The sequence below is a fragment of the Ictalurus punctatus genome, chromosome 9 (genome assembly GCF_001660625.3).
Source record: "Ictalurus punctatus breed USDA103 chromosome 9, Coco_2.0, whole genome shotgun sequence".
NCBI classification, from domain to species: domain Eukaryota; kingdom Metazoa; phylum Chordata; class Actinopteri; order Siluriformes; family Ictaluridae; genus Ictalurus; species Ictalurus punctatus.
In genome coordinates, this window is record NC_030424.2 from 4,071,168 (window position 1) to 4,097,500 (window position 26,333).

At 40.8% G+C, this 26,333-nt stretch overlaps 2 protein-coding genes and 1 long non-coding RNA gene across 10 annotated transcripts in view; 2 read left to right on the plus strand and 1 right to left on the minus strand.

Annotated features, from left to right (window-relative positions):
• Nucleotides 1–7,631: 7,631 nt before the first annotated feature.
• LOC108269799 (uncharacterized) lies at nucleotides 7,632–22,597 on the plus strand. The gene is made up of 3 exons (XR_006983032.2): nucleotides 7,632–7,957; nucleotides 8,074–8,125; nucleotides 21,259–22,597. It is a non-coding gene; the product is annotated as an uncharacterized LOC108269799 (long non-coding RNA).
• Nucleotides 13,527–16,946, plus strand: LOC108269795 (insulinoma-associated protein 2). Its single transcript, XM_017475820.3, has one exon. It carries the CDS (start codon nucleotides 14,032–14,034, stop codon nucleotides 15,454–15,456), a length of 1,425 nt encoding a protein of 474 aa, XP_017331309.1. The 5' UTR covers nucleotides 13,527–14,031; the 3' UTR covers nucleotides 15,457–16,946.
• ralgapa1 (Ral GTPase activating protein catalytic subunit alpha 1) overlaps nucleotides 18,833–26,333 on the minus strand; it is a 52,996-nt gene continuing 45,495 nt past the window's right edge. For 7 of the 8 annotated variants that reach the window (XM_017475817.3, XM_017475815.3, XM_017475814.3 and 4 more), the window contains 2 exons: nucleotides 23,535–23,659; nucleotides 18,833–21,400 (listed from right to left, as the gene is read on the minus strand). In XM_017475817.3, coding sequence (XP_017331306.1) covers nucleotides 21,255–21,400; nucleotides 23,535–23,659 — 271 coding nt within the window. In that variant the 3' untranslated portion in view covers nucleotides 18,833–21,254. Of the gene's footprint in view, nucleotides 21,401–22,149; nucleotides 22,181–23,534; nucleotides 23,660–26,333 lie in introns of all 8 variants that reach the window. The other variant, XM_017475816.3, reaches the window with a different exon arrangement.

Consider the following 26,333-nt stretch of genomic DNA (forward strand, 5'->3'; position numbering starts at 1 on the left):
TGAAGCATTTTTCTGGAACATTTTCATTCTGTGCTGGAAAACTATTTGGAAATCGAAACTGTTTTTGTACTGACGCGATAACGTAGAAGTCATCAAATAAAAATCTATAACAAAGTTTGTACGCCAAACAAAAAAAACAACAACCACCAGGGTGCCAAAACTTTTGCACAGTAATGTATATAGTTTACAGGAAATATAAACACGATGCTTCTTCTATATTATTTGTATCGCGTTCATATTTAGCACTGTAGAGATTTAGCATGCTGTATCGTCTGAGAGCGAACACTAATAATCACTTGTAGCCCGTTAGCAAGAAGATCAGCCGAGGAATTAAAGTTCTATGTACGATTTCGCTACTGAGAAGTGTTGAGTGCTGTGACCAGTGCACGCTGCTGTGATCAGGAAGGAAATCGTTTCCTGGTGTGAGGGAAATTCGGTGAGGGTGCAGTTGAAAATGTTCGTGTGACAGCATTCTGGGAAAATATTTTTCTCATCATTAGTACAAGGTGTACAGTGAGCGCTAGAATTACTGCAATCAGCGAGAAAACATTCCCCCAAATCCACTAACGCTTGGGACAATAAGCCCTTATTTGCTTGCCCGGGCTTGTGACACATCTCAGTCGTGATGCAAAACTTTCTAAGAAAAAGGAAGATATGTGTATATTTTGCAATATGTTGAGACAAAAAGCTCGAGCAGAACAAAAACAAAACTGAACTGAACTGTATTGTTCAAATAAATGCACACAATGGCTGCAGGAGAAGGACGAGGCTGTAGTGAAGTGCGGATTTTCCCCAGAGAATTGTCTGTTTAACAAACTGCACCAATCCAGCAGTGTGGGAAACTCCGCTCTCGTGTGTGTGCGTGTGTGTGTGTGTGTGTGTGTGTGTGTGTGTGTGTGTGTGTGTGTGTGTGTGTGTGTGTGTGTGTGTGTGTGTGTGTGTGTGTGTTAATAGTGGATTGTTTCTAAGGGAACACAATGGATCCGTTTGCATAAGTACAGCAGTGAGACAGCAGTGTGTGTGTGTGTGTGTGTGTGTGTCTGTACACACCGGGGCAAATCCTCCCAAACACACACCTACAACAGCTTTAATGAAGTTACACCATCTGAAAGATTTGGACTGGAAAGTTTATCTGCAGAGCAGACAACAAACACTTACAAAACAGATTTGATGCTTCCCCAAAACACGACCGGACTTAAAATGGGTGAAAATATGTCGCACACAGAGGAGGAAGACCACAACAATGATGTTGCAGAACTAAAGAAAAGAAGAGTCATGATGTTCAGTTTGTCCATCTAAATGCACATCATAGTTCAAGCTGAAGATCTCACCGGGTCCGGTTATGTGTCTTAGAAGTCTTTATAAAGGTCGGGTTAAGTGGATTCTCTGAGCTCACCTGCGTGTAGTTCACACCTTTTTTTCTTCTTGTGTTTATTTATTTTATATCCTATCTGAAATTTACTCCTTGAGCATGACACCAGTCTGAGATCTCATGAAACTGTCATGTGTGTGCAGGATGCAGATTTTATCAGGCTATTCTTTTTGTTTTTGATTGATCAAATGAATAAAATAAAGCCAGGAGTTTGAAGGATAAGCTGACCAAGCACAAACAAACGTGAACTGACGTTAGCTAGGTATGAAAATGACTGATGTTGTGTGAGTATTGTTTAATATTTTGCACAATTTAGCTGTAGTGAGGCGAACGAGTTAGTCAAACGTTTATCGCCGATAGCATCCGTTTTGCTAATGTTAGCTTGCTTTAATTCTACAGGGCGTCACTAAAGTGTCCATACAGCAGATAGGGGACTGTGATTGCCAGCAACATGTGGGTTGTGCCTCCGTCAGTGGATGTTCGTGTCGTGGGCATCCATTTCTCCTCAGTTGGTCCGCAACACTTCTAGTCTTTTTGAATTTGTTAATAAGTTTGGTAACAGCGTTGTGTGTGTGTGATGTGTTCGACCACGGTTCCTGTTAAAGTCCTTGCGAAAGCTTCACAACCCAGCTGTGAGAATGATTTCAATACGCTCATCTTTCGTCAAAAGCGTTCTTAAAGGCTCTATATATATATAAACTAAGAATGAAAAATTTCAGAAGACATTTTGCTAACAAGTGTTAAACATATGGAGACCTTTGTGACTCCCTGTAGTTCTAGTTATTAAGAGCTGGATTAACGCTTGTAGTGAGTGTTTTTGATTGATTGTTCAGGGGGTAGGGTGCACGATGGCTTAGTGATTAGCACGTTTGCCTCACACCTCCAGGGTCGGGGGTTCGTTTCCCACCGTGGCCCTGTGTGTGTGGAGTTTGCATGTTCTCCCCGTGCTGTGGGGGTTTCCTCCGGGTACTCCGGTTTCCTCCCCCAGTCCAAACACATGCATGGTAGGCCGTAGTGTATGAATGGGTGTGTGAATGTGTATGTGATTGTGCCCTGTGATGGATTGGCAGCTGACTGAACTCAGAATGAAGAGATGAAAATCAACAAAACAACAACACCCTATTGTAAAGAGCGCAGCATTCTGTCTGTGCAAGTTCAGCACAGGACTGGAAATGCATGTTATTAGGAGGAGGAAACAAGAAGAAAAAAAAACAAATAGAAAAAACGCTGATAAAGTGCAAGAATTTTTTTTTTACATGAGCACAACGCATGACTGAGAAGAAGTGCAATAATATCGGCTGTGTCCTGATTTTACAGAACAGAAATGAAAGTGTAGTTTTACGAGGAAGTCCGTTGATCCGACGCAGGGTGTTTTGTGTAAAATGTCCCGGCTGGGTGTTACAGGATGTCCTGAGCGCACACAACAGATTCTGGAAGCATAACGACAGAAAGTCTGGGTCCATCGGCATGTTTACAGCCCTACTGAGCAGTTTCTCAACCAGTTCTTCAAGTCTCTTCCTCTTTCTGTCAGGATAACACACACAGACACACACACCCCCTGTTTTTCACTTTGCTTAGAGTTTGCTCATGGATAAACTCTGACTGAATCACACATTATTATTATTATTATTATTATTATTATTATTATTATTATTATTATTATTATTATTAATAATAATAATATTATTATTATTATTCATCCATTTTCTATAGCGCTTATCCGACAGGGTCGTGGGTAACCTGGAGCCTATCCCAGGGAGCATGGGGCACAAGGCGGGGTACATCCTGGACGGGGTGTCAATCCATCGCAGGGCACAATCACACACACATTCACACACCCATTCATACACTCCGGACACTTTGGAAATGCCGATCAGCCTACCATACATGTCTTTGGACTGGGGGAGGAAACCGGAGTACCCGGAGGAAACCCCCCCAGCACGGGGAGAACATGCAAACTCCACACACACAGCGCCACGGTGGGAATCGAACCCCCGACCCTGGAGGTGTGTTAACCACTATGCCACCGTGCCCCATTGTTGTTAAAATAATAATAATAATAATAAAAAGAAGAAGAAGAAGAAGAAGAAGAATTTACTTCTGATTCCATGATGTTGCATAAACTCAGGTTTAAAATGTGTAAAAAGTTTTGAGCTAATTTAATGAGATTAATGCTGTACACATTCAAGCTTACACAATTCTGGCTAGCATAACAATTTAAAATAATAAAATCACGGCTGATGCTACTTCACATGACAACCTGTCTGTTTTTAATCCCAGCTCTTATTGCAGATTATTTCCAGTGAATTTTGTGCACATTAATGTTAGCTAGCGCTAATGTTAATCAGTGCAACAGAGCTAGCTAAACTAACTAAACTCTGTGCTTGCTAGCGTTATCTTTTATGTTATCATTTGCATTTAGGAGACCAATAGCATTTTTTAGTCACATTTTTCTTCATTATGGCTTAGACTGTTTGACTAAACTAAGTGTGTTTATAAATATTTCGCAGTATGTATCTCGCTAAAACTGCAGAATAATGCTGCTGAAGTTAGCTAACATTAGCTAGCTGTTAGCTGGTGATGTTTGCTAGTGTGATATTTATGTCTAATAACATCAGCCCGTACATTTCTAACTGCACACTACAGACTTTATATCCCGTCCCTTATCTCCAGGTCCTTATCTTATATCCAGGTCCCTTAGACCTGTCTCTCCCTGCTGAAAAAAAAAAAATAGAAACCTTCACAGAAATTCTAATGATTTCCACTACAAATACCATTACAAAGCATCAGCTGTTAACCATTAAAACCATTACAAAATGGTTTCCATTACCTAGTAGGACATATTAAGGACATAGGTCATTAATGGTATCCACTAGACATAACATGCCACCAATAGAAGGCAACAAATTACCAGTAGAGACCCACAGGGAGCATTACAGTTTCCATTAAAAACCAATACAATTCCCATTATAACTATTAAAACCATTACAAATTCTACAAGGGTTTCTGTTGGGGGTTTTTCCAGCAGGGCTGTAATTGTCAGTTTATTTTAAAGCTGACAGATGTGCACAGATGTTTCTATATTGACACAGCTGAGTCAGAGTGAGTGTTCAGTACAGGTGAGCAATAAGAAAATCATGGACGGACTTTCCCGAAGGCTCTCGGCCCCGCCCGAACGTGACTCATTATTATGTGACTAATTACACATCCCTGTCCGATTCGGGTTTATTACAATACCACTGAAATGTTAAATGACTTCCTGAACATCCTCCAGGAACCCGTTAACAGAAATATAACCTTATTTTGATGATTATATGATTATACTATACTTTACTACAACTCCTAAATGTGACACCTCTTCTGGTTGGTCACCATGACAAGGAGTTAATAATGTACAAAACACATTCAACATGGAAAATTACTTCCCTATTTCTGTTGTGAAGATGTCTATTAAGTAGATTTAACTTTTCCACGCTCGGGTTGTGTTTCTGTCCTCTGCAAGTGGAGACTCACTGGTTAAATTAAACCTTAAATGAACGAATAAATCAAATATATCGAAATGAATAAATAATCTGGCAGAGAAACTGACTGAGAAAACTGAGGAACCTAACATTTCATACAGGATCGTTTTGTTTTGTTTTGTTACAGGATTGTTCCATTTTTCGGAAACTTTCACAGAAAGGTCACTCTCAACGCAGCAGAAAAGAAGGATATCAGGAAATCTGCGTTCCTCAAAACATGCGCAGCAATAAAAATACGCAGCATTGTTACCTGAGAACAGGTGTACAGAGTGTCAGGTATGTGACTGTGTCCCAGCGCCCCGGGTCGCCTTACTGTCTGGGCATTCAGGTATTTCGGGTGTTTTCAGGTGTTTCTCTGTACAAGGGGAATCCACTGGCATTAAATCACATGACTCACCGAGAATGTAGGTCCTAGATAATGCACCTGTAAGGGACTGGAGATACTTAAACAAACACACACACACACATTTTTTTCTATAATGGAGTGGTGAGTCCACATAGATCTGGGCTCTGTACGTTAAATAACCAAGTGAAATAATAAGACACCCAAATAAGGACATGTGGGCGGAGCTAGAAATAAAACTCAGTGATCACAGATTGAGCTTGATAAATAACACACGATGCTCAGTAGTGTAACGAATGTCTAGCGCAGATTCTTATCTTTTCTGGAGGAATTATAAAGCAAAATATCACACTTTAATATTTCAGATATATTTTCCCAATTGTGGCTGATATCTAGTGATTAGTGACGGCTGGGACGTGGCGTGATATCAGATGGGATCTAACGGAAACTATTCGTGTTGAGAAATGCATTTTATCACAAGTTAACATTGATGGTGTAATAAGAGTGATGTGGACAAAATATTACACACACACGCACACACACACACTTAAAGACAGACTGACAGCTGAGTTCATGGTCTGTGACGCTCGACTGTGTTTATGCCGTGTTTCCTCCGAATACCAAACAAACAGAAAAACAAAAACAAAAACAAAAAATCCCCACTAAAAGGTTCTACCCTTTTGCGTAATTTGTACTTGACTTGATTGGACAGTGTGTATTTAGTCTATCTATTTTTACGGAAAAAAAAACATCATGTATTTCACATGCGCCCTCTCAGTCACCGCTGATGACGTGTTACGGAAGTTTCTGTAAAAGTGATCAGCTCAACTGGAGATCAGAACAAGAAGGCGTGTCCCTCTGAGTAGTCACCTGATATGACTGCCACTGATTGGCTGCAGGAATCTACAGTCTGGGCAGGAAAGATATCAGCCCCAGCTTGGCGTCTGTCTCACTTCACACCATTCTCTGTGTACGTTTTTATCACGACCTGTCGGTGGTGCTGTTGCGCTCACTTCCACGACATCCTCCAAACACGACATTTCTTAACAAAATTTTTTAATAACCTGACATGGCGTTGAAAAATTACCTGCCTTATTTTCATCTTTGACAGTCTTAACCGTGCTAGCGCATTTATCGATCAAATTTATCATTTATCGCTACATAGAGTATATAACATAATGTCTTATCAAGGTACAACTCTTTGCATTTTTTGTTGTAGTTTAATCTCATCCGTGTATATTTTTTAATACGAATAAAGTATAGGCACCCTTGTCTTGGTGTGGCATTTTCACCAACATTAAAACACGGGTAGCTATACCGAGGACCGGCCCAGACCAGGACAAAGCATGCGGTTGTAGTGCATTATGGGTCACACCAGGGGAGCTTCCTAAACGTCTGGACCTTGTTGAAATGCAGTCTCTATGCGGTTAAGTTTTGAATCCAGATGCCTTGAGGGACGCCTTCGGGTCATCAGTTCCACTATTCTTCTTGCAGTGCATTATAGGTAATACACACCGTCCCTCGACCTCTGTACGAATCAGCAAACATAAACACCAGCAGGAAGGTTTGGATTCAGTGTAAGTAAGTACATTTTCTGTTCCTGTTTCAGGTTATTCAGTGATGAGAGCAGAGGCATCGCTTACAGTAAGTATCAGTTTCAAACAGCAAAATCCATCATCATAACACTGACCTAATTTCCAATGAAGCAGGCGAGGAGCTTGATTTCAGTTTTAACAGTGGTGTAACACAATCATCAGGTGAAGATAGTGACACAATCGCATCAGGTATTTCCATTAAGCTCTCTGCACACACACCACCTTCTTTACTCACTGATCAGAATTCCAGATATAACACAATAACACCATCTGCTGGGGAACTGGCACACACACACACACACACACACACACACACACACACACACACACAGGGGTCATTTATCTTACCCCCTACTGGCCTGTTTTTGGGAGGAAACCGGAGAACCCTGAGGAAACCCACGCAGACAGTAACCCAGGTTCAGGATTGAACTCGTGACCCTGAAGATGTGAATGCTGCCCACAGCACCACGACCGCACCACCACATTTTAATTATTAACCAAATATATAATCTTTATTTTTACTAACAATGTACAAGTTATTGCTGTAATTCAACGTATGTTCATGTATTTGTTTTGTTTTAATATGCAGGGCATATGCACTATATCCTTACCAGGTGTAATTGCAAATGTACATGTAAATAATAATAATAATAATAATAATAATAATAATAATAATAATAATAATAATAACAACTCTATGTCTGCCTGTTAGAATTAGACAGTGAAAGTTTGATCAATCTACTTCCTGGTTAAAGTTTGTAGTGCTGAGCATGTCACACTGCTGGTCACGTGACTTAGCTGGGCGTGGCTAATGGTGGCGTAATTAAATCGCTCTGCTTAATTGAAGTGATTCGTTTGTAACCGAGCAGCAGCCAAAATATCAGACTGTTTTCCTGTACATAAACATAAAGATGGAGAAAATGTGAAAAGAGAGGGAGTGAGAGAGAGAGAGAGAGAGAGAGAGAGAGAGAAAGAAAGAAAGAAAGAAAGAAAGAAAGAAAGAAAGAGGACAGCGTAAAGTTCTCAGGATTAGTTCACTTGTATTATTTATTTTTATTTCTATTTCTAACTTCCGGTCCTGGTGCTGCCTCGTCTCCGTCCTCCACACTGAACTGAACTCGAACAGGTAAACTCTTATTACTCGCTTAGCTAAAGGCTAGTAAGTGTTCTGAAGGAGTGATGGAGGATGTAATGGGTTATTTATGAGTGTAATTAATGGTATATTGATGTGTTTTGTTGTAGGATTTAAACGGCAGTATTCGGTGAGAGAAAAGTGCGGATGTTGATCAGATGAGTGAGTAAAGCTGAGGGACTTTTACTCCTGGCCGCTGCGCCGGTGTATTTATTTATTTGTTTGTTTGTTTGTTTGTTTGTTTATACACACACACACACACACAACACACACACACACACACCTGTCATTAAAAAAACAAAAACAAAAAAACACTTTTTAATAGAACAGTGCAGTGTGTGGAAATGTATGGTCATTGAGGTCACGTGACACTTTAATTGCACTCGACTCCATTCGGTTATTTCTGTGACTCCTGATGTTAAATGGTTGCACAAGACATCAGTTGGCGGGTTTCAAAGTGATGAACGATTTTTATTTGTAAATAATTTCAAGTACTAAATGGAAGCCCCCCCTCCCCTTTCACTTATTAGGAGTTATTTTGTGTAGATTCATGACATAAAAATCCCAATTTATTCCATTTCAGTTCAAGGCTGTAACACTACAAAATGTGGTAAAGTTCACAGGGGTGAATACGCACAGCAGCAGCATCATCATCATCATTTCTTCATCCACCGTTATGATCAATAACCGTTATTTTGACGTCTCGGTTGCTGGGTTCAGCTTGGCGGGTTCAGGATGATATTCGGTGTGTTGGAACAGTTGATGGTTTTCCCAATCTTCAGTTTCCAGTTTGGATGAGCCTGAGTACATCCGAGTTGTGTGTTTGAGAGATGCTTTTCTGTTCACCACAGTTGTACAGAGTGGTTATATGAGTTACTGTAGCCTTCTTGTCAGTCTGATGTTTGATGTGAACATTAACTAAAACTCTTGATCTGTAGCTACATAACTGGCTGCTCGGATAATTGCATGCATGAACAGGTGTTCCTAATATAGTGAACAGTTAGTATATAGTGTATGTGTATGCTGACCTGTGAAAATCCCTCACATGGTAAAATTTTAACATTCTGCTATGTAAAGTTCTGAAAAATACAGACTTTCTTGAACTGTTTTCCTGAAACACGTTTCTGTCAAATTCGAATGAACCGTACGTTTCTGAAGGGAAATGAGTTCTCACTTTGATTATCAGCATCATCCACAACAGGGTCTGTCATCATTGAGGTAAACACCAGCCTCATTGTCGTCTCTTCACGCTAACATCACTGAGAAAATAATCCCTGATACACTCCCTTTCGATTTTTTACTGTAAAATCTGAAGTAAAGAAACCTATTTTCACATTTTGCACCAATCCTATCGTCACGTTTATTTACGTTTTCTGTGAATTTATTTAGCTCTGCAGTCACATTAAAATAAAACCTCAATAAAAAAAAAAAACATAATAAAATTTCCCTCATCATTTCTTTAAGTTTATTTAGACTGTTAAAGATTTCTGCATTTTTATTTAGTTGCTGTTGTGGTCGTGTTGTGTTGGGTTTCGGAAGAGGAGGTGCTTCAAACAAACAAACAAACAAACGTAAATGCATAACTAAATACGTTTTAAGCTATTACATTCTCTCATTTGTAAGTCGCTTTGGATTGATGATCATTTATTATTTGACTTATTTGTTTATCATTTATAGTTTAGTTTATGTAACCATGCAGCATGTTTATTAATATGGAAAAACGTGTTCAGATTTTTTTTTTTTGTATAGATTTATAACATCAAAACTATCTAAAAACAAATAAAGAAATTGAAATAATAATAAAAAATCAACCGTGTGAAATAAACAACCAAATAAATAAACAGGTAAACAAATAAATAAATCAACCATGTAAAATAATAAACAAAATAAATGGTAATCAATTGAAATGCATTGAAACAAGCAAGCAATTATTTGTATTTGTTTATTTATCAACTTCTTATTTTTTATTCGGTCATTTACTGATTTTAAAAGCACGTGTGCAGTCGTCTGTATGGTGTATGTCATCGTCTTGGCTTGGCCACAGGTACGCGTTTCACCCTTCTCAGAGGTGTTGAAGTTGAGGAGGTTCTTGATTTGTCCACTTTCTTGTGTGTCTCTCCTTCAGCAGGAGTGTGTAGAGGTGCTGTTTCTGGAGTTGTTCACTCATGGCCCACTCCTCTCTCAGATCGCTGCATTTCCGTTGGATCTCTTTATGCGTCTCAATACTTAGATCCTTCAGCTTGAGTGTGATAGTGTCACATGAGTGCATGCTGTTATTGGGATCACCTGCACTTATTGTCATGTTTACAGATTTTTTTTTTTTAAATCCCTGCAGTGTGAACACTCCCAAACTCCTACCGCTCTAACACTCGCACTTCACTGAACAGCCTGCAGGTGGCGACAAACTCCAGTATATTTCTATCTCTCTCTCTCTCTCTCTCTATCTCTCTCTCTCGCTTTCTCCTACAGTAGCTAAGAAGCATTCTGTTTTCCAGAATTCACGCGTTTAGCACAGCGACATTACTGTTATTTAAACCAAACCATGAACAAGTTTCTCTTTGCTTAAATACAATAGGCATTCAGTCAACAATTTTCCCAAATTCTTTCATTCAGTTTATTTAACTCTGCAGTCACGTTAAAATAAAACGTAACGTCACGTTAAATTAAAACCTCACACTCGGTGCGTTTCCATGAACAACAATAATCCACTCTTAATCCGATTAAAACGATATTTTGATTAAGAAACTAGCATGTAAACAGCAATTTTTAATTACCTTAATCTGATTAAGGTCATACTCGAAGTACGCACTAATGGAATTAAGATGTGTGGAGTTTTCCTGTTTTAGTTGCATTATGGAAGTGTATTACAGACATGTACACACCTTAATCACATTATGAACGTCGTGTGAGTTTTCACCGCATTTTGCGACAGGACACGATCACACACAGCAGCGCTCAACATTTTACAGCGAACAAGAGAGTTCGGCTGCGTCCCAATCCGCATACTTGCCTACTATAGGCCTGTCATGGGGAAAAATACATGTATCTCGGCTACTATATAGACGGTAAGTACGCGGTTTGAGACGCAGCCCACGGCTTCAAGCAGTCGTCTATTAGCACGTATAGCATGACAAATAATTAACTGCACTTAAAGCGTTTGTAAAAAAAATAAAATAAATAAAAACACCCAGAAGTGTATACGGTACCATAAGGAAGACGAACTGTATGTTGATGCGTGAAATTCTGGAGCGACGGCGTGGCGCGGTGACGTAATGACGTGTGCTGTTAATCTAATTATGTTCTATAACATGTAAAATGTGAACATGACAGGAGTATTCTAAAAGCGACTCATGTAAACACCGTAATCACATTATCTTAATCAGAGTAAGGTCAATAATTAGATTACTGCTGTCCATGTAAACGTAGTCACTGTCGTGTTGGGTTTCGGAAGATGAGGTGATTCAAACAAACAAATATAAACGCATAACTAAATAAATACATTTTAAGCCATTACATTATTTAAAAAATAAATACAGACAAAAAACAATGAATAAATGAATGAATTGATGATCATTTGCATATTAACTTATTTGTTTTTCATTTCTAGTTATTAGTTTATGTAACCATGCAGCTTATTGTTTAATATGGACAAACGTGTTCAGATTTTTTTTTTTGCATAGTTTTAGAACCTCAAAGCTATCTGAAACGAATAAACAAACAAATAAATAGAGAAATTGAAATAAAAAATCAACCTTTTGAAATAAACAGGTAATGAAATAAATAAATCAAACAATATGAAATAATAATAAATAATCAATTGAAATACACTGAAACAAGCAAACGATTATGTTTGATTTTGTTTATTATTCAAACACTGACTGTGTGAAACATACCTCCAGTCGTTTTTGTAGTTTTGTGATATTTGTCACGTTTCTGCCTGCAGTAAAAAAAAAGAAGAAGAAAGCTGCAGTAAGTTGCTGAGTGATGGTGAGTTCAGCGCCTGCACAGTCCTGACACTCAGTCCTGAGATTAATGTCCCAGGCCGCGTCCCAAACCACAGAGCACAGCGGTGTGTATAATAGGATCCTGAATGGGGTGTTAAAGGGTCGAGTGCTTTTGTCCTCCCTCCTCCTGAACACAATATAGCAGAACAGCCGCTCGAATCTCGTCTCGGCGTCCTCCGTGCAGCTTCACCCTGTACGCTGGCGTGAGCGCTACACAATTGTACCTTCAGCCCGCTTCAGCCAGTGTATGTGATGAAATAGCAGACGTATGTTGGTGTTTTCAGTGTGTGAAGTTTCAGTCTTTAGTTTAGCCCTTGAGCTTTAAAGGTAAAATGGCTGCCGGTTAATGGAAGCTTTTATCCTCCAGTTTATTTTGTGTGTGTGTGTGTGTAAATAAATCACATGATTGTATTTTATTTTTTTAAAAATTGATTATATTTATACTTTATACACATATTAAATGTTTTATTATATTTGATAAGTGCAGTTTTGTGAGTCATGTATTTAGCTGGCTCACTGACATCAGGACATTGTGTAAACATTATTTTAAAAAATTTTGCGCTGTATGGTCACTATCACACGAGTGCACTGAGGGGATGCGACAGCTCTGTGATTAAAGCTTTGTTCTACAGATCAGGAGGTTGTGAGTTTAAATCCCGGTATTGCCAAAAGCTGCTACTGCTGTGTCCTTTAACCCACTGTGATCTCGGTCACAACAACTTGTTTCAGACGTTCACGGGAAGAAAATAAATAAATAACAACAGGCTAGAATTTTGGACCGATCGTCTCAGCGTGTTGGAGGAGGAGTGCAGAGGCTCTTCGGTGGGCTGCTCGGTCCTGATGATGATCAGACTCTGTCCTGAGATAAGCAGCACTTGCTCATGGGAAAACAGGAAAACGATATTCCCATCAGCAGCCACACAGAGAGCGCGGGTAAAGACGTGTGACACGGAGATGTGTAGTCGGTCCCCAGGGTCCTCCTGACAATCTGTCAACAGCACTGATTACATCTCTGAGCACAGACACGCTCAAAAACCATCTCGCCCAACCAAACGCAACTGTAAATCCAGTGGGGAGGAATATGCGTTAAAGCTATAATGCTCTGACCTGGACCTGTAACCCTGAAGCTGCTCAGTTCATAAGCTAATCAGTAAACAAACACAAATTATTATTATTATTATTATTATTATTATTATTATTATTATTATTATTATTATTATTTACTGCAAGCTAAAACTAAAAGCTGCCCTGTCCTTTTCACAAATGCTAACTCATAAACTGTGATACTAAAAAAATACTATAATAATAATAATAATGATGAACATTATGGTGGCCCTATTAGTACTAAAGTACAATATTATTAATCTTAATGCTACTTTCTGCTTTATTTAAAACTGAATACATACAAATAAATGAGTTCAGTGAATAAAATGTGAAATTAGAATAAACCACAAACAATGAAGGTGAGATAAAAAGTGACAAATAAAAACTATTTGATAAAACAGCAAATAATAAAATATTTTTTTTTAATGAGTAGGAATAACTGGTGTCTCCTTGAGATGAATTGTTTCTCTGAAATGTTTTCATGCATTTAATTTGTATTTTCTAACATGAACTTGGAAAAATAATCAAATAACTTGAGGAAACAAACCAAAACCTGAATGAGCAGATGTTGGACAGATGTTAGACAGCTTATGTGATGCTGCAGCAGGGCAGAGACGCGAGTTGATCTCCACGAGCGGCCATTCAGTGATCTGATATGCTAATTAACACTGGCCACGCCTCCACTTTGCGGTCAGCGCTATGATTGGTCAGAGATGTGGCATTGACCGTGATTTCATGAAAAAAAATAAATAAAAAATACCCAAAGAATAAAAACAACAAACCGGCGCGTGAACGCGACAGAGACGTTATTAGATCGAGAGAGCGCGAGAACAGATCAGACTTCAGCTGTAAAACGAGCACTTTTTAACGGAGAAAAGAAGATTGTAGTACTTCATAGAAATAATAATAATAATAATAATAATAATAATAATAATAATAATAAGTAAAATAAAGACCAAGATGCCTCGCGGGTTTTTGGTGAAACGAAGTAAACGTGCCTCGGGGGGGTCGTACCGGATCCGACATGAGTGCTCGGAGATGCAGAAATCAGACCCGCATGCGCTGAAGAACGAGATGCCGCGCGACCTGGTCAGAGCACCGTGTACGGACGCCACAGCAGCACGCACTTTGCACGCGCAGCTGCCAGAACACTCAGCTCTCGCGCCCGTGCGGAGTGTCTTCCACAGCAGTATCAGTAATGATGATGATGATGATGATGATGATGTTGATGTTTATGATCACGGCGCGGAGGAGGCTTGTCACAGACCCGCGGTGCCCCTGAGCGCGGGATTAAAGCGCTCCCCGTTCCCTCGGTGTCTGAGTTCTCCGGCCGCGGCAGCATCGTTCCCGGTGTCCTCCATCGAGAGCCTCCTCCTCTCCAGCCACGCGGACATTAAGTTTGCTCCGTACCCTTCATCATTTCAGCAGAACCTGAAGCCCGAGACTAAGAGCAAGCCGCCGGTGAGGAAACCGAAAGTCGCCCGGAAACTCACCTTTGAAGACGAGGTCACGACCTCTCCGGTGCTCGGACTGCGGATCAAGAAGGAGAGCCCCGAGACTGCGCCGTTACCGAGGAGCAAGAAGCCGCTGGGTGAGTTCATCTGTCAACTCTGCAAGGAGGAGTACCCGGACCCGTTCTCCCTGGCGCAGCACCGGTGCTCGCGCATCGTCCGGGTGGAATACCGGTGCCCCGAATGCGACAAAGTGTTCAGCTGTCCCGCTAATCTGGCCTCACACCGTCGCTGGCACAAACCGCGCGACTCGCAGGAGGGGAAAAAGTCTCAGGTGCACGAGAAAGCGTCGGTGGAAGGAAAAGAGAACGCGACCGACTTGAGAGTGAAGCAGCAGCAGCATCCTCCTCCTCCTCATCAGCATCAGCACCTGTTTTTCTCCGCCGAGAGCGCACAGAGCGGCATGCCTCCCGCGGACACGCGCTGCGGCGGGGCGGAGAAGTGCTTTGATCTCCGCACGAGCGCCAGTGATGACGGCTCGAGGCTGTTTGAGCGCCGCCACGACGACACGGCCTCCCTCGCACCTGGGTATCTGTGCGCGCGAGCAGGAGGAAGAGGAGGCATAGAGGACGAAGAGGAAGAGTACGCGTGCCATTACTGCGCCAAGAAATTTCGGAGGCACGCGTACCTGAGGAAACACCTCGCCGCCCATCAGAGCGTCCACGCGGCGGCGTACAAGCACGCGGAGAGCGCGCCGATCCCGTTCACGTGCCACCTGTGCGGCGCGCGCTTCCCCTCGGCGGAGGTGCGCGAGAAGCACCGCCTCTGGCACGCGCTCGCTGGACCGGGACCGGGCAAGACGGCGGGCGCGCTGATGCGAGCGGATCTCATGCTGCCTCCAAAACCGAGTCGCATGTGGGAGGTTCCGACTTGAAGAGTTCGTCCTGCTGCGGACTGTTTTTACGGCATTTAGCGGGAGGCGCGAGGACAACATGGACGCGTGTAAAAACAAATACAATCCATGGTCCGCGTATAAACCAGGACAAACGCCAACAGGAAACAGCTGCCTCCATTCCATTAAAAATGAATAATGTTATGATATTAATGACGTGATTCAGTGTAGTAGCCTCAATTATGATTAGAATCGTAGAGCTGTGACGTCACTAACCTACCTGAAGCAGATAAAACGGAGGTGGTCACAAACAGGAGGTCTCAGGAATAAGAGTAAAGATTAAGCACTGGTTTTATTTTCCATCAGTCCAGTTTCTCAGAGAGAGAGAGAGAGAGAGAGAGAGAGAAAGAAAAGGAACTAAATGGAACTTTCTTGTCACTGTGGTGGAACCGTTCCCTTCGGTACCCCTTCTGCTAAAAATCTAAGTGTAGTCCATTTCTGCTCTTGTCTGCTTTCTAGGTGAAAGATCTAAAAGTTTCACCCCAGCGACAAGAAACCGTTCTGTTTAGTCCCCTTCCACCTGCTCTGACTGGAGTTGGTCTTTATTCCCATGCTTTGTGTTGGAGGTGTAATCCGTCGTCCTCTCGCTCTACACGTACATCTGCTCTAATGCGTCCTTAACACAAACTCCCAAATCCCATCATCATCTTAAACATCACAGTTTACAATAAAACAACGTAGTGGAATCACGCTGCGCTCGGAACCGTCAGAAATAAGGCATAAAATGTTGATCATGATGTTCGAGAGCGTGCGAGAACGCTCCGCTACACCTGCTAGGTTGTTTCTATGGTAACTAAAGGTGGGCGATATGACGCGTCACAGGATTGTCGAAGGTGTTTCTATGTTCCCGAATGTGCAGCAGGATATTGAGGTACGCTGACTCTGTCATGCTGCTGTTCAAAATAGTAATAAATGTATTCGTTTATTCATAAACAAATGACAGTATATTTGTTTTTTATATTTATAAAGTGTATCTAAACAAATCACTGCTAATGCAGAGTACTAGATAAAAAAAAAAAACGAAACGGAAAGAAGACGCACGCGTGCTGAAGGCGTATTGTGGCGTGGTGTACGGTGATGGTGTATGGTCACATGGTCCAGCCCTGATGATCATCACACCGCGCACGTCTTCGCTCACTGTGATGCTTCATTCATTCATTCCACTCTTTTTTTTTTTTTGTTGTTGTTGTTTTTGTGGAGTCTAGACGTTAGCAGCTGGCGTTTGAGTAAAAAACCAACAACTATAACTTTTATTCCTCATCACACGTACTCGTATCCACGCTTTTCATATGTAATCCTATACAGGGCTCTGATGGAGGACTTGTGAAAGTTACATAGCACACAGTGATGTGTTTTTACATCTTGTCAATCAAATAAACCCCGCCTAAATTCATGATGTCACAACACATAGCGCCGGATTGATTGATTGATTGATTAAATAATTAATTAATTAATTAATCTATTTATTTATTTATTTATTTATTTATTTATTTATTTAAAGATTAGCTAACAAATGAAGACTTCTACCTGAATAGAAGTCTTTATACGGTCTTTATAAATTTCACAGCTTTATGATGTATATGACAACTGGAATCACATAAACAGCATGCGTCACAGGTTTCCATGGCTACCACAGGGAGTATGTTGATACCGTGTGGATTATGATATCATCATGCTAGCTAAGACGTGTGTGTGTGTGTGTGTGTGTGTGTGTGTTTTGTCTCATGTTCTGATGTTCGTGCTGAGATGATGATCTGAATCGGACTGGAGGTGAAGTGACGATCCTGTAAAAGCTGCTTTAATGACCCAAGGTTATTTTCTATTAATAGCGACACATCGAACATGTAAATGAAATTTAGTTCCCATGGAAAGTTACCTAACGTTGATGTGCTTTCGTAAGTCGTTTCTCTGGCTGGTGTATAAACGTACTTTTTGTGATTTTTTTTTGTTTTGTTTTGTTTGTTTGTTTGTTTTGTTTTTGTTTTTTTTTGTGCGTCACGTCTGAAGAGAGGATGTAAACAATCCGACAGTGAGAAAAGAACCCGAAATCCTAATAAAGAATAAGATTCTATGAAATAAATCAGTGTGTAGTGTTTATCTTTCCCCTGTATGTCTGTAGAATGAACATGAAGATTCCATATAGTCTGAATGATCTGCAAATGAACACAAATATATACAATAAATAAAATCTGAAGGTATAAAATCTATAGAAAAGAAAAATTCATGTCTCTGTTTTAGTAAATGGCTTGTTGTAAATAATATCTAGTTAGTAAAACGAAGTGAGCGTTAAACTTTTATAGCGAACATAGCTTTAAAGAACTTTTCATAATATATAATTTATATTTAGTTCATATGTTTTATTTAAAAAAAATTGTTTATAAAAATTGCTGTTTATTTTCCAGACATTAGTGAATTAATATAAGAATAAATAATTTTATACATCAAATGCTAGAATTACTACAAAGTGTGTGTGTGTGTGTGTGTGTGTGTGTGTGTGTGTGTGTGTGTTTGTTTTAGTTAGAAATATTTGTTCTTTGCTACTGATACCTTTTCAGTAAACAGTAGCAGGAGAAAAGAGGGCGTGTCTAATTTGCATAATCAATCATGGAACATTGCATTATTCATGAGGTTGGAGAAGCCCAGATGTTTCTAGGCCAGTTTACATTGAAAAAAGGTCACACAATTTATTATTTAGAAAACGTTTTTTTTTTTTTTTTTTTTTTTTAATAAAGATTTCAAATTTCATATCCTGAGTGAAGAAAGGAGGAGGAGCTGAAGAAAACTGTGTTTAGCCAATCAGAAGCCAGAGCAGTTTCTCTCATGTTCCTCGCTGGTGCTGTTGATGCTGAAACGGTTGAAGTTGATCCCACTGTGCAGTATTTCATTCTAAACACTATGTAGAGATAAATGAAGAAAAATGAAATGATGATTATTTCAGGATCATAAAGTGAGTAAAGCTACGTGAGACTAAAAACCGGTCACGATTCTCAGATTTAAAATTAAAAAAAAAAAAAAAGCTTCAAAGTGTTTATCTTTTTCACACTTTTTTCACTTTATTTTTTACATAGTGCAGTAGTATTTATTTTTTGTAATTTAATTTCAATTATACACTTCATACTTTAAAAAAAATGTTTTTTATTGGTATTATTTGGTTCTTTGCCACTTCTGTTTATTACATTTTTAAAAATTATTTGCCAGTTTACTGTTTTTTAAATATTTTTGACTTTTTTGTTTATTTCGTTTTTTTCCTTCAAACTATAAAGAACTTTGAACAGCGTTCTAAATTTTTGAAATAAATATAAATTACTGTAATAAACACATACTTTAATAATAACTCCAAATAAAACAGACGCTGGTGTATGTGAGAATAATACTTTTTATTTGTTTGTTCAGTTGCACATCTGATTTTCCTCTTTACAAATATGTAGATGAGTGTGTGTGTGTTTCTCCCTAAGGCATGCAGTAAGCACGTGCGTCATGCAGCTATCTCTCTCTCAGCAGTAACTTACACCAATGTCTCGCACGTCCACGTTCCAGCGTGTGCACGTTTCAGCTTTCTGATATAAAACCATCTGGAGCCTGTGTCCAAACTATTCAGGCTTCTGGGATGCGTCGCATTTACAGCACAAACAATCGATAACTGTCCCGATCTATACCGCCCTGAACACCTGCCGAGCAGCCGCAACACTCCACGCTGTCACGTTAACGTCTTTAGATTTTAGATCGATTTGACAGAAACTCACATTTTTTACCTTTTTAACCTTCAAACCAGAGACTTCCTCAGAACATCGGCATAGAAAACTGATTTAGGGGCGGGGCTATGGCTACGGAACTTGGTTTGTGATGTCACAAAATAATCTCCAATCACGTCCATGTATCCAAATTACTGTACAATGACCAGGTGAGCACATCCTGTAGTGTAACGTTGGTGATGGGTCGTCACGGTAACATCGTGTGACTAACAGCTGTTCGAGATGTCAGGAGGATGTGCCGGCATTCCAAAATTAGAATATTGATGGGTTGAAAAGGAAGAGGAAATGAGTAAATAATAAAAAAAAAAAGAGGAAATGACTCATCTGTTCGTGGTCATTTCAAAGGCGGTAAAAAAAATTCACGGTTTCAAAAATGACACTTTCAGGAAATAAAACCAACAATGAAAAATACTTTAGATTCTGTAATGTTTTCTTAAGTGTTTTTTAAAAAAAAAAGAGGGGAAAAAAAAGCAAGCTTTAAAAGTCAGCGTTAATCAGTGCATGTCTATGGGGGGCACAAACTTTTGCTGCAGTGTGTATCCAGGACTGTAATGCGTCGCTCTTCAGTTTGGTCTGGTTTATCTTTAGCTCCAGAGTTCAACTCTGACCTCGTGATGATGATGATGTCGGCTTTTAATTAAAGTTTTACCCGTCTGTAGGAAAATAAGAGCCTCCTCCTGGCTGCAGAGAGAGAGAGAGAGAGAGAGTGTGTGTGTGTGTGTGTGTGAGAGAGAGACTCGACAGAGCTATGAAGCTTCAGCACCGAACTCGAGTCTCGTTTTGTTTAGTGTTTTTTTTCTTTTCTTTAAATCCTGTTAAATATGTACACAGACCAGATTCTGCTCATCCACAACCATTAAATATGCAGATTTCGCTCACATTTATATTTATATACAAACACACACACACATTTCTGTACAACAGAAAAACACAATCTAATGAAACGAAATGCGCCCAGAGTCGCCGTTTCCTCCAAACGCACTCGAGCAACAGAACACCTTTCCATATTTCATCTTACACTGCGGCTACGATGCTAACGTGGCTAACAAATAACAGAAGCCTGTAGCCTCGGGTTTAGTGTTTTAATCCCAGTCTCAACTCCAGTTTTATTACCGAGCGCTTTACTTTGACTCCTCGCGGAATTATTCGTCCCCGTGATTGAGTTTATAGCCGTTTTCCTTTGTCACTAACCCCTATTAATCATTTAATTATCATCATTCCCCTGTTTTATTTTTACACACTGTGTGTAGGATTTATTTTTTTTAACCTAGTTCACTTTTGTCATGAAAACGGGAACAAATGAAATTGAGTCCCGACGACTTTATTTTCCCCAAAATCTACACCTGTAAAAAAAAAAAAAAAAACAAAAAAAAAAAACCACAACATAGGAGACACTGCAGTGGGCGGAGCCTCACACACAGGTGTATCATGCTAAACTGGAGGCCTTAAGTTTCCATTACTTGTTAGCGTCATTAGCGCCAATGTCTCACACTGACCGAGTGCGTCTGAGGTAAAGAGGACGTGTTGTTAGAGTGTAGAAGAACAGTAGTGTTGTGTATCGTCATGAGATAAAAACGTTAAAGCAATGAAAGAAGGACTGGTGTAACAGGAGGACGTGGCTGTGTTTCATTTCACACACACACACACAGAGAGAGAGAGCGAGCGAGACGGGTCCACTTCTTTCCTCTTGTGTACAGAGTTTATAAACACATCAGTAACTGAAGCTGAGGAAGAGTGCAGTTTGTGATCAGTCCATGTTTAATCCGGTCTGAGCTCCGTAACACTGCATCGGAACAGACACCCAGGCGTTACACTGACGCATCACCACCGCTATCACCGTTACCATGGCGTCCGGTTCCTCAGTAACCTTTCATCAGAAATCGTGGGTTCAGAATTGATCAAAGTATCATGACGTACAGACAGTTACCAACACATGACTACGTGTGTGTGCGCGTGTGAGAGCATGGAGTGTGCAGTGCGTATATGTTTTAGTGATCTATGTGCTCTGTGTGTTTTGTGCGTGTGTGTTCAGGTCTTGTTGGCGGATCCCGAGGAGCGGCGCAGCTTCATGGACATGCGGCTCTTGCTGGCTCGAGGAGAGATGGGAGATGATGCATCACCGGCGTCCAGCGGCACACTCGGGTTCTCACACGCCGGGTTCTCCAGGAAGGAACCTGGGAAACACAGCCATGACAGCGTGAGAGTGATTCGGCTGCGGTTATGAGAATTACAGCACGGCAGTAGGTCACGATACTGTTATTTCTAAACTGACCTCTGCACTGAGTTTATTACAGCGTAGAGGAAAAATTACCCACTGCTCCTTTAAATCCCCTCACCCAGGTGTGGGCCGGAAGTGAGTGTGTGTGAGAATGTGAGTAAGAGAAAGCGAGTGCATGTGAGTGCGCGTGCATCTGGGAGAGTTGAGTGTAAGCTTATGTGGGTGAGAGTGTATGTGTGCACGTGAGAGACAAGTGTGAGCGAGTGTGTAGAAAACCTGATGATAAATAAAGATAAAGGAAAATGTTTAAAGAAAAAAACGTAATGAGTGGGTGAGGAAAATATTATTATTATTATTAAGTATGAGGAGCAGCTACTGTACTCACTGCATGAGTTTTACTTCAGGCTGAAACACACACACAAGCTGGAGTTAAACACTGTGTTGTGATGAAAGTGAGTCCATGCGACACACCAGATGTGGATTAGAAGAACAGCAGGCAGAGGTGTGTGTGTGTGTGTGGGTGTTGGGGGGATGAGTTAGTGTAATGTTACACATGCATGAGACGAGCTGAACTGAGCATTACACACCTCCACGAACAGGTCGTGTGTGAGAAATGAGGGAAAGAGGTGCAAACAAAACAGACGGCAGGCAAAGTGACTAAAGAAACAGGAGCAGCATGCGTGTGTGTGTGTGTCGCAGTCTTACCTTTAGACACACATGAGTGTATGATTATCATCTAAAGAAGAAACACAACAGAAGAGCAAAAAAATGGAAGAAAAATGAAAACAAAAAGCAGAATAATGCTCATTTGGGGTTTAGATATGTTCAGGATGCTGGACCTGTACGATACACTCAGTGTGTGAGGATTAAATACTGAACTTACACGCACGCACCAGAATTCACGAGTTGGGGGCGGAGTCTGCCTGAACGAGAGGCGTGTCTCAGTGAGACACTATCAACTGCTCCTGAGTCAGAGCCTGATATAAATCAATTAAACCAACAGTCTGCGCTGGATCAAGTGCTATTCTCCGTGCTGCTGAATAACCAGGGTGGAAGTGGTGTGTTTAATTAATTTAATTTAATTAAAGACATCATTACAGCTAGAGCTATTAATTTATCAGTGAAATGCGAGACATGCTGCATCACAGGGCGGTTTAACAAGGGTGCTATCCTCCAGTGTTTCTGTGAGTGACAGGAGAGAGAGATTATGCCCCGCCCACCCAGAAAGAACGGCCAATTTTGCTCTCTTTGTCATACTAATCACCACTCTGATCTTTCGTCTAACCCCAGTCACGTTTCAGGTCCCAAGTAGGAGATCTTTACTGACTGAACAAACAGTACAATAGGGTGCGCGCGTGCACACACACACACACACATTCATTCAACTGATGAACTACATTTGAAACTTTACTCGTCCTTAGAAAAGTGGAGCAATAATCCAGCAATTTCAGCTCCTGATATGTACTGTATACATCTTTACAATATACTTGTACAGTATAGTAGATTGTTTTATAGTATTATTGTATACTAGATTTTATAGCATAGTAGATTAGACTATAGTAGATTACAGTATAGTAATTTATTGTAGAGTAGATTTGTATAGTAGATTATTGTACAGTATAGTAGATTATACTATAGTAGATTATTGTATAGTAATGCACAATACTATGTAGTGTATTTTCTGAGGCCTGAGTAACATTTCCAAATGTCAGTTATCTGCAGTGTTGCTTTTTCAGTCAAAAATGAAAAAATCTTGCTAACAAAGAATTAGCAACCAATCAGCATGCTAACTGACCTCATGCTAATTAGTGGCTACTGCACGTATTCATTGTTAGCTACATTAGCATTTTTGATACAGCTGTTCTGTGACATCACTTTCTGCTTCTGAGCAAAAGGAGAAGGGAGATGAAAACAAAAAGAATCATTATTTAATATACAAACTGAAATGAGTGTTTGGGCTGGTGACGGTTAGATCTGTGTGTGTGTGTGTGCGCTCTGTATATGAGTGGAAGTGATTACTGTTTTAATTTAAGTGAGACAGGTGGTGACCAAGTGAACTGTGATTGGCTGAGAGTGAAGGCACAGCTCACCTGATTCGCTGGGAGGGTGGTGGAAGGGGGCAGGGCTAAACATGCGCGCTGCGTAGTCCTCAAACGTGCTCAACTCCACGTGGTGCTGCACGATCGACTCCAGATACCGTGCTCGCTCCTCATAACTGATCACACAGGTCAAAGGTCAACACGGCAGAGTGACACACACACTAATAATAATTATTATTCAGCATCACTTTGCTAGAATAATGTCAGTCAGAGGTTGATGTTGAAATTGCAATAGCGCTTATTCTCGTTACAGTAGAACATGGACCGTGTGTGTGTGTGTGTGGGGCTGCTCCTGTCTCAGTAATTATGTTAGCAGGAATGATAGCGGAATGGAAATGGAGCCGATCGGATTACAGCCACAGAGCACAGGAATAAAACACATTGAGATTGTGTTAATGCTCAAAACACGACGGTCACTGCACATGCTACACACATACACACGCGCTATATAGCATGTTAAAATAAGTCAGTCTGCGCTACGTAACGTAAACCACTCTGTGTTTGCTAGATGAGACAAAGCTTCTGCGGTGACCATGACGACAAGGGACCGTGGGGGGGAGGTGAGCAAGAGAAGTGAACAACAACAGCAGGAGTAAAGAAGTGAAATTGGGGGATGAGAGGAGTATTTCAGGATCTGGAACCTCACACTGTGTCTAACCCTGAGAAGCTGGTGTGTGTGTGCACGCTCCGTGGGCTGCCTCTTTCTCTCGCCCTCTGGCAGGAAGACACTCGGCTGGAAACGGGAAAAGGCAAGTGCACATCAGCAGGAGAGTGCAACACACACACACACAGACAAAAGCATAAATTAATTGAGATTAGAATAAGAAACGTCAGCAATTTCAAGTCTAGTCAGTGTGGCGTGAGACACGTTCTAGTTAAACACAGCTTAAAATTAAGGAGGAAATGAACACAGCAGAGGAGGAAGTGGCTCTCAGAGGAGAAATGTGTTCCAGTGTGATTAAAGACAAATGCAGTCTCTCTCTCTCTCTCACACACACACACACACACACACAGTATATTCCAGACTAGAGGGATTAAGACTGCTGGGGAGATAAACAGACCTACAGACTAATCTCACGTTTACTCCTCTAATGAGGATAAACAGAAATAAACTAAAACTGACTTCTTTATAAAACAATGAGATGTTTGAATTTAAATCTAAGCGTCTTCAGTAAGACTCGGACGTGATTAGTTTTCCCGGTGTGTGTGTGTGTGTTCAGTAATAAGTGATATAAACACTCCATAAGCATTATACACAGCTCATGTTAATGCACACGGACTGTTGTGGTGTTGTAGGGGGCGTGGCCACATGTGATGACGGATGTCACATGACCAGGACATGTCTGTAGCGTGTACCTGTACTGGGAACTCCTTAACTTCCCTCTAAAACCCACGGCCTCTTCTCCGACGCCCTTTTACACCTCGTCTAGATTTTATTGTTCTGCTTTTCAAACTTTTTGGTTTCAAGAGAGAAGTCAAAAGAGCGAGTGCTTCCTTACTTCACGTCTTAACCGCTTTTCCCACATGTCAGTTCCAACATGTCAGATAATACCACCTGGATTTATTTCGACTGCTTGCTTCATAGATGAGAAAATACCGTGTGATGCTTCCATCAAAAAATAAATAAATCGCTGACATGACGGATTCGGACTAAAATCCCAGCAATATCGCGGGAATAATTACATCACTCACGGAGAACTAATCCCGTCTGAACAGGGCTTTACAATAGAATAATAGAAAATAAACACTTTCTCCCAAAATACCGCCCCCCAAAGACTTTTTCACAATTCTGTTGAACACAAAATCCCCGAACAACCTGAACACAGCACAGAGAGAGAGAGAGAGAGAGGGAGAGAGAGAGAGAGAGAGAGAGAGAGACAGAGGGAGAGAGAGACATCACATAAATAATCCAATTGGAGGAGTTTTAGTGAGTGTAATTAGAGAAATGTGTGTGTGCCCTGAAGTGCAGTCTAATCGCTTTATTCGTCCATCTGATGCGCAGCGATATCGCAGCACCAACACTGATTTTATTAGCGGAGCGCACAGCCGCGTCATTACAGCCAATGTCCCTGAAGATCAGGACACAGATAGCACAGGCTAATGCACCGTCGCCTGGGGGCTCTCTCTCTCTCACACACACACACACACACACAACCCTCCTGCACCACCTATTCATCTCGACCCAAAACCAAATTGGAGTCTCCGTTAAAAAAAAAAAAAAAAACACGAGCTGTGAAAGTGGATGGACTGATTTATGTGCGTGTGTGGGGCCATGGTAAATACAGCATTTATTTAGCATTTAATGGTGCACACGGCTGTTCTGATGTTATCACCACACACACGCATTAACGTGAGCTGTATGGAGGACAAGGTGCGTTCACCACCTGCCCTAATTGTTTTATTCTGTTTTGTTGTTTTATTTTAATCTGAAGCGCTCATGTAATTTAGTTAAGGTCAAAGGTCACCCACCGCACAGGTCACACTGTAGCCCAATTGTTGCACCGCACAAAGTATTGGCACCCTCTCGAGCCCGGCTGCTACAGTGCAGATGCAGCATGTCTGTTTATTCTCAGTACAGCAGTGTTATGAATGCGAGAGAGAGAGAGAGAGAATAAAGGAAAGAAGCCGATAAAAGCCGAAAAGAGGAGGGGAGGGGGAGGAAAAAAAAAAAAAAGACACCAATGGTAGGACATTGAGAGAGAGAAATAAACAGACAAGAAAGAAAGGAGAAAGAATACAATAAGAAAAACCCCGATAAAGCAGGAGCGATGGTGGGGAATACAGAAAGAA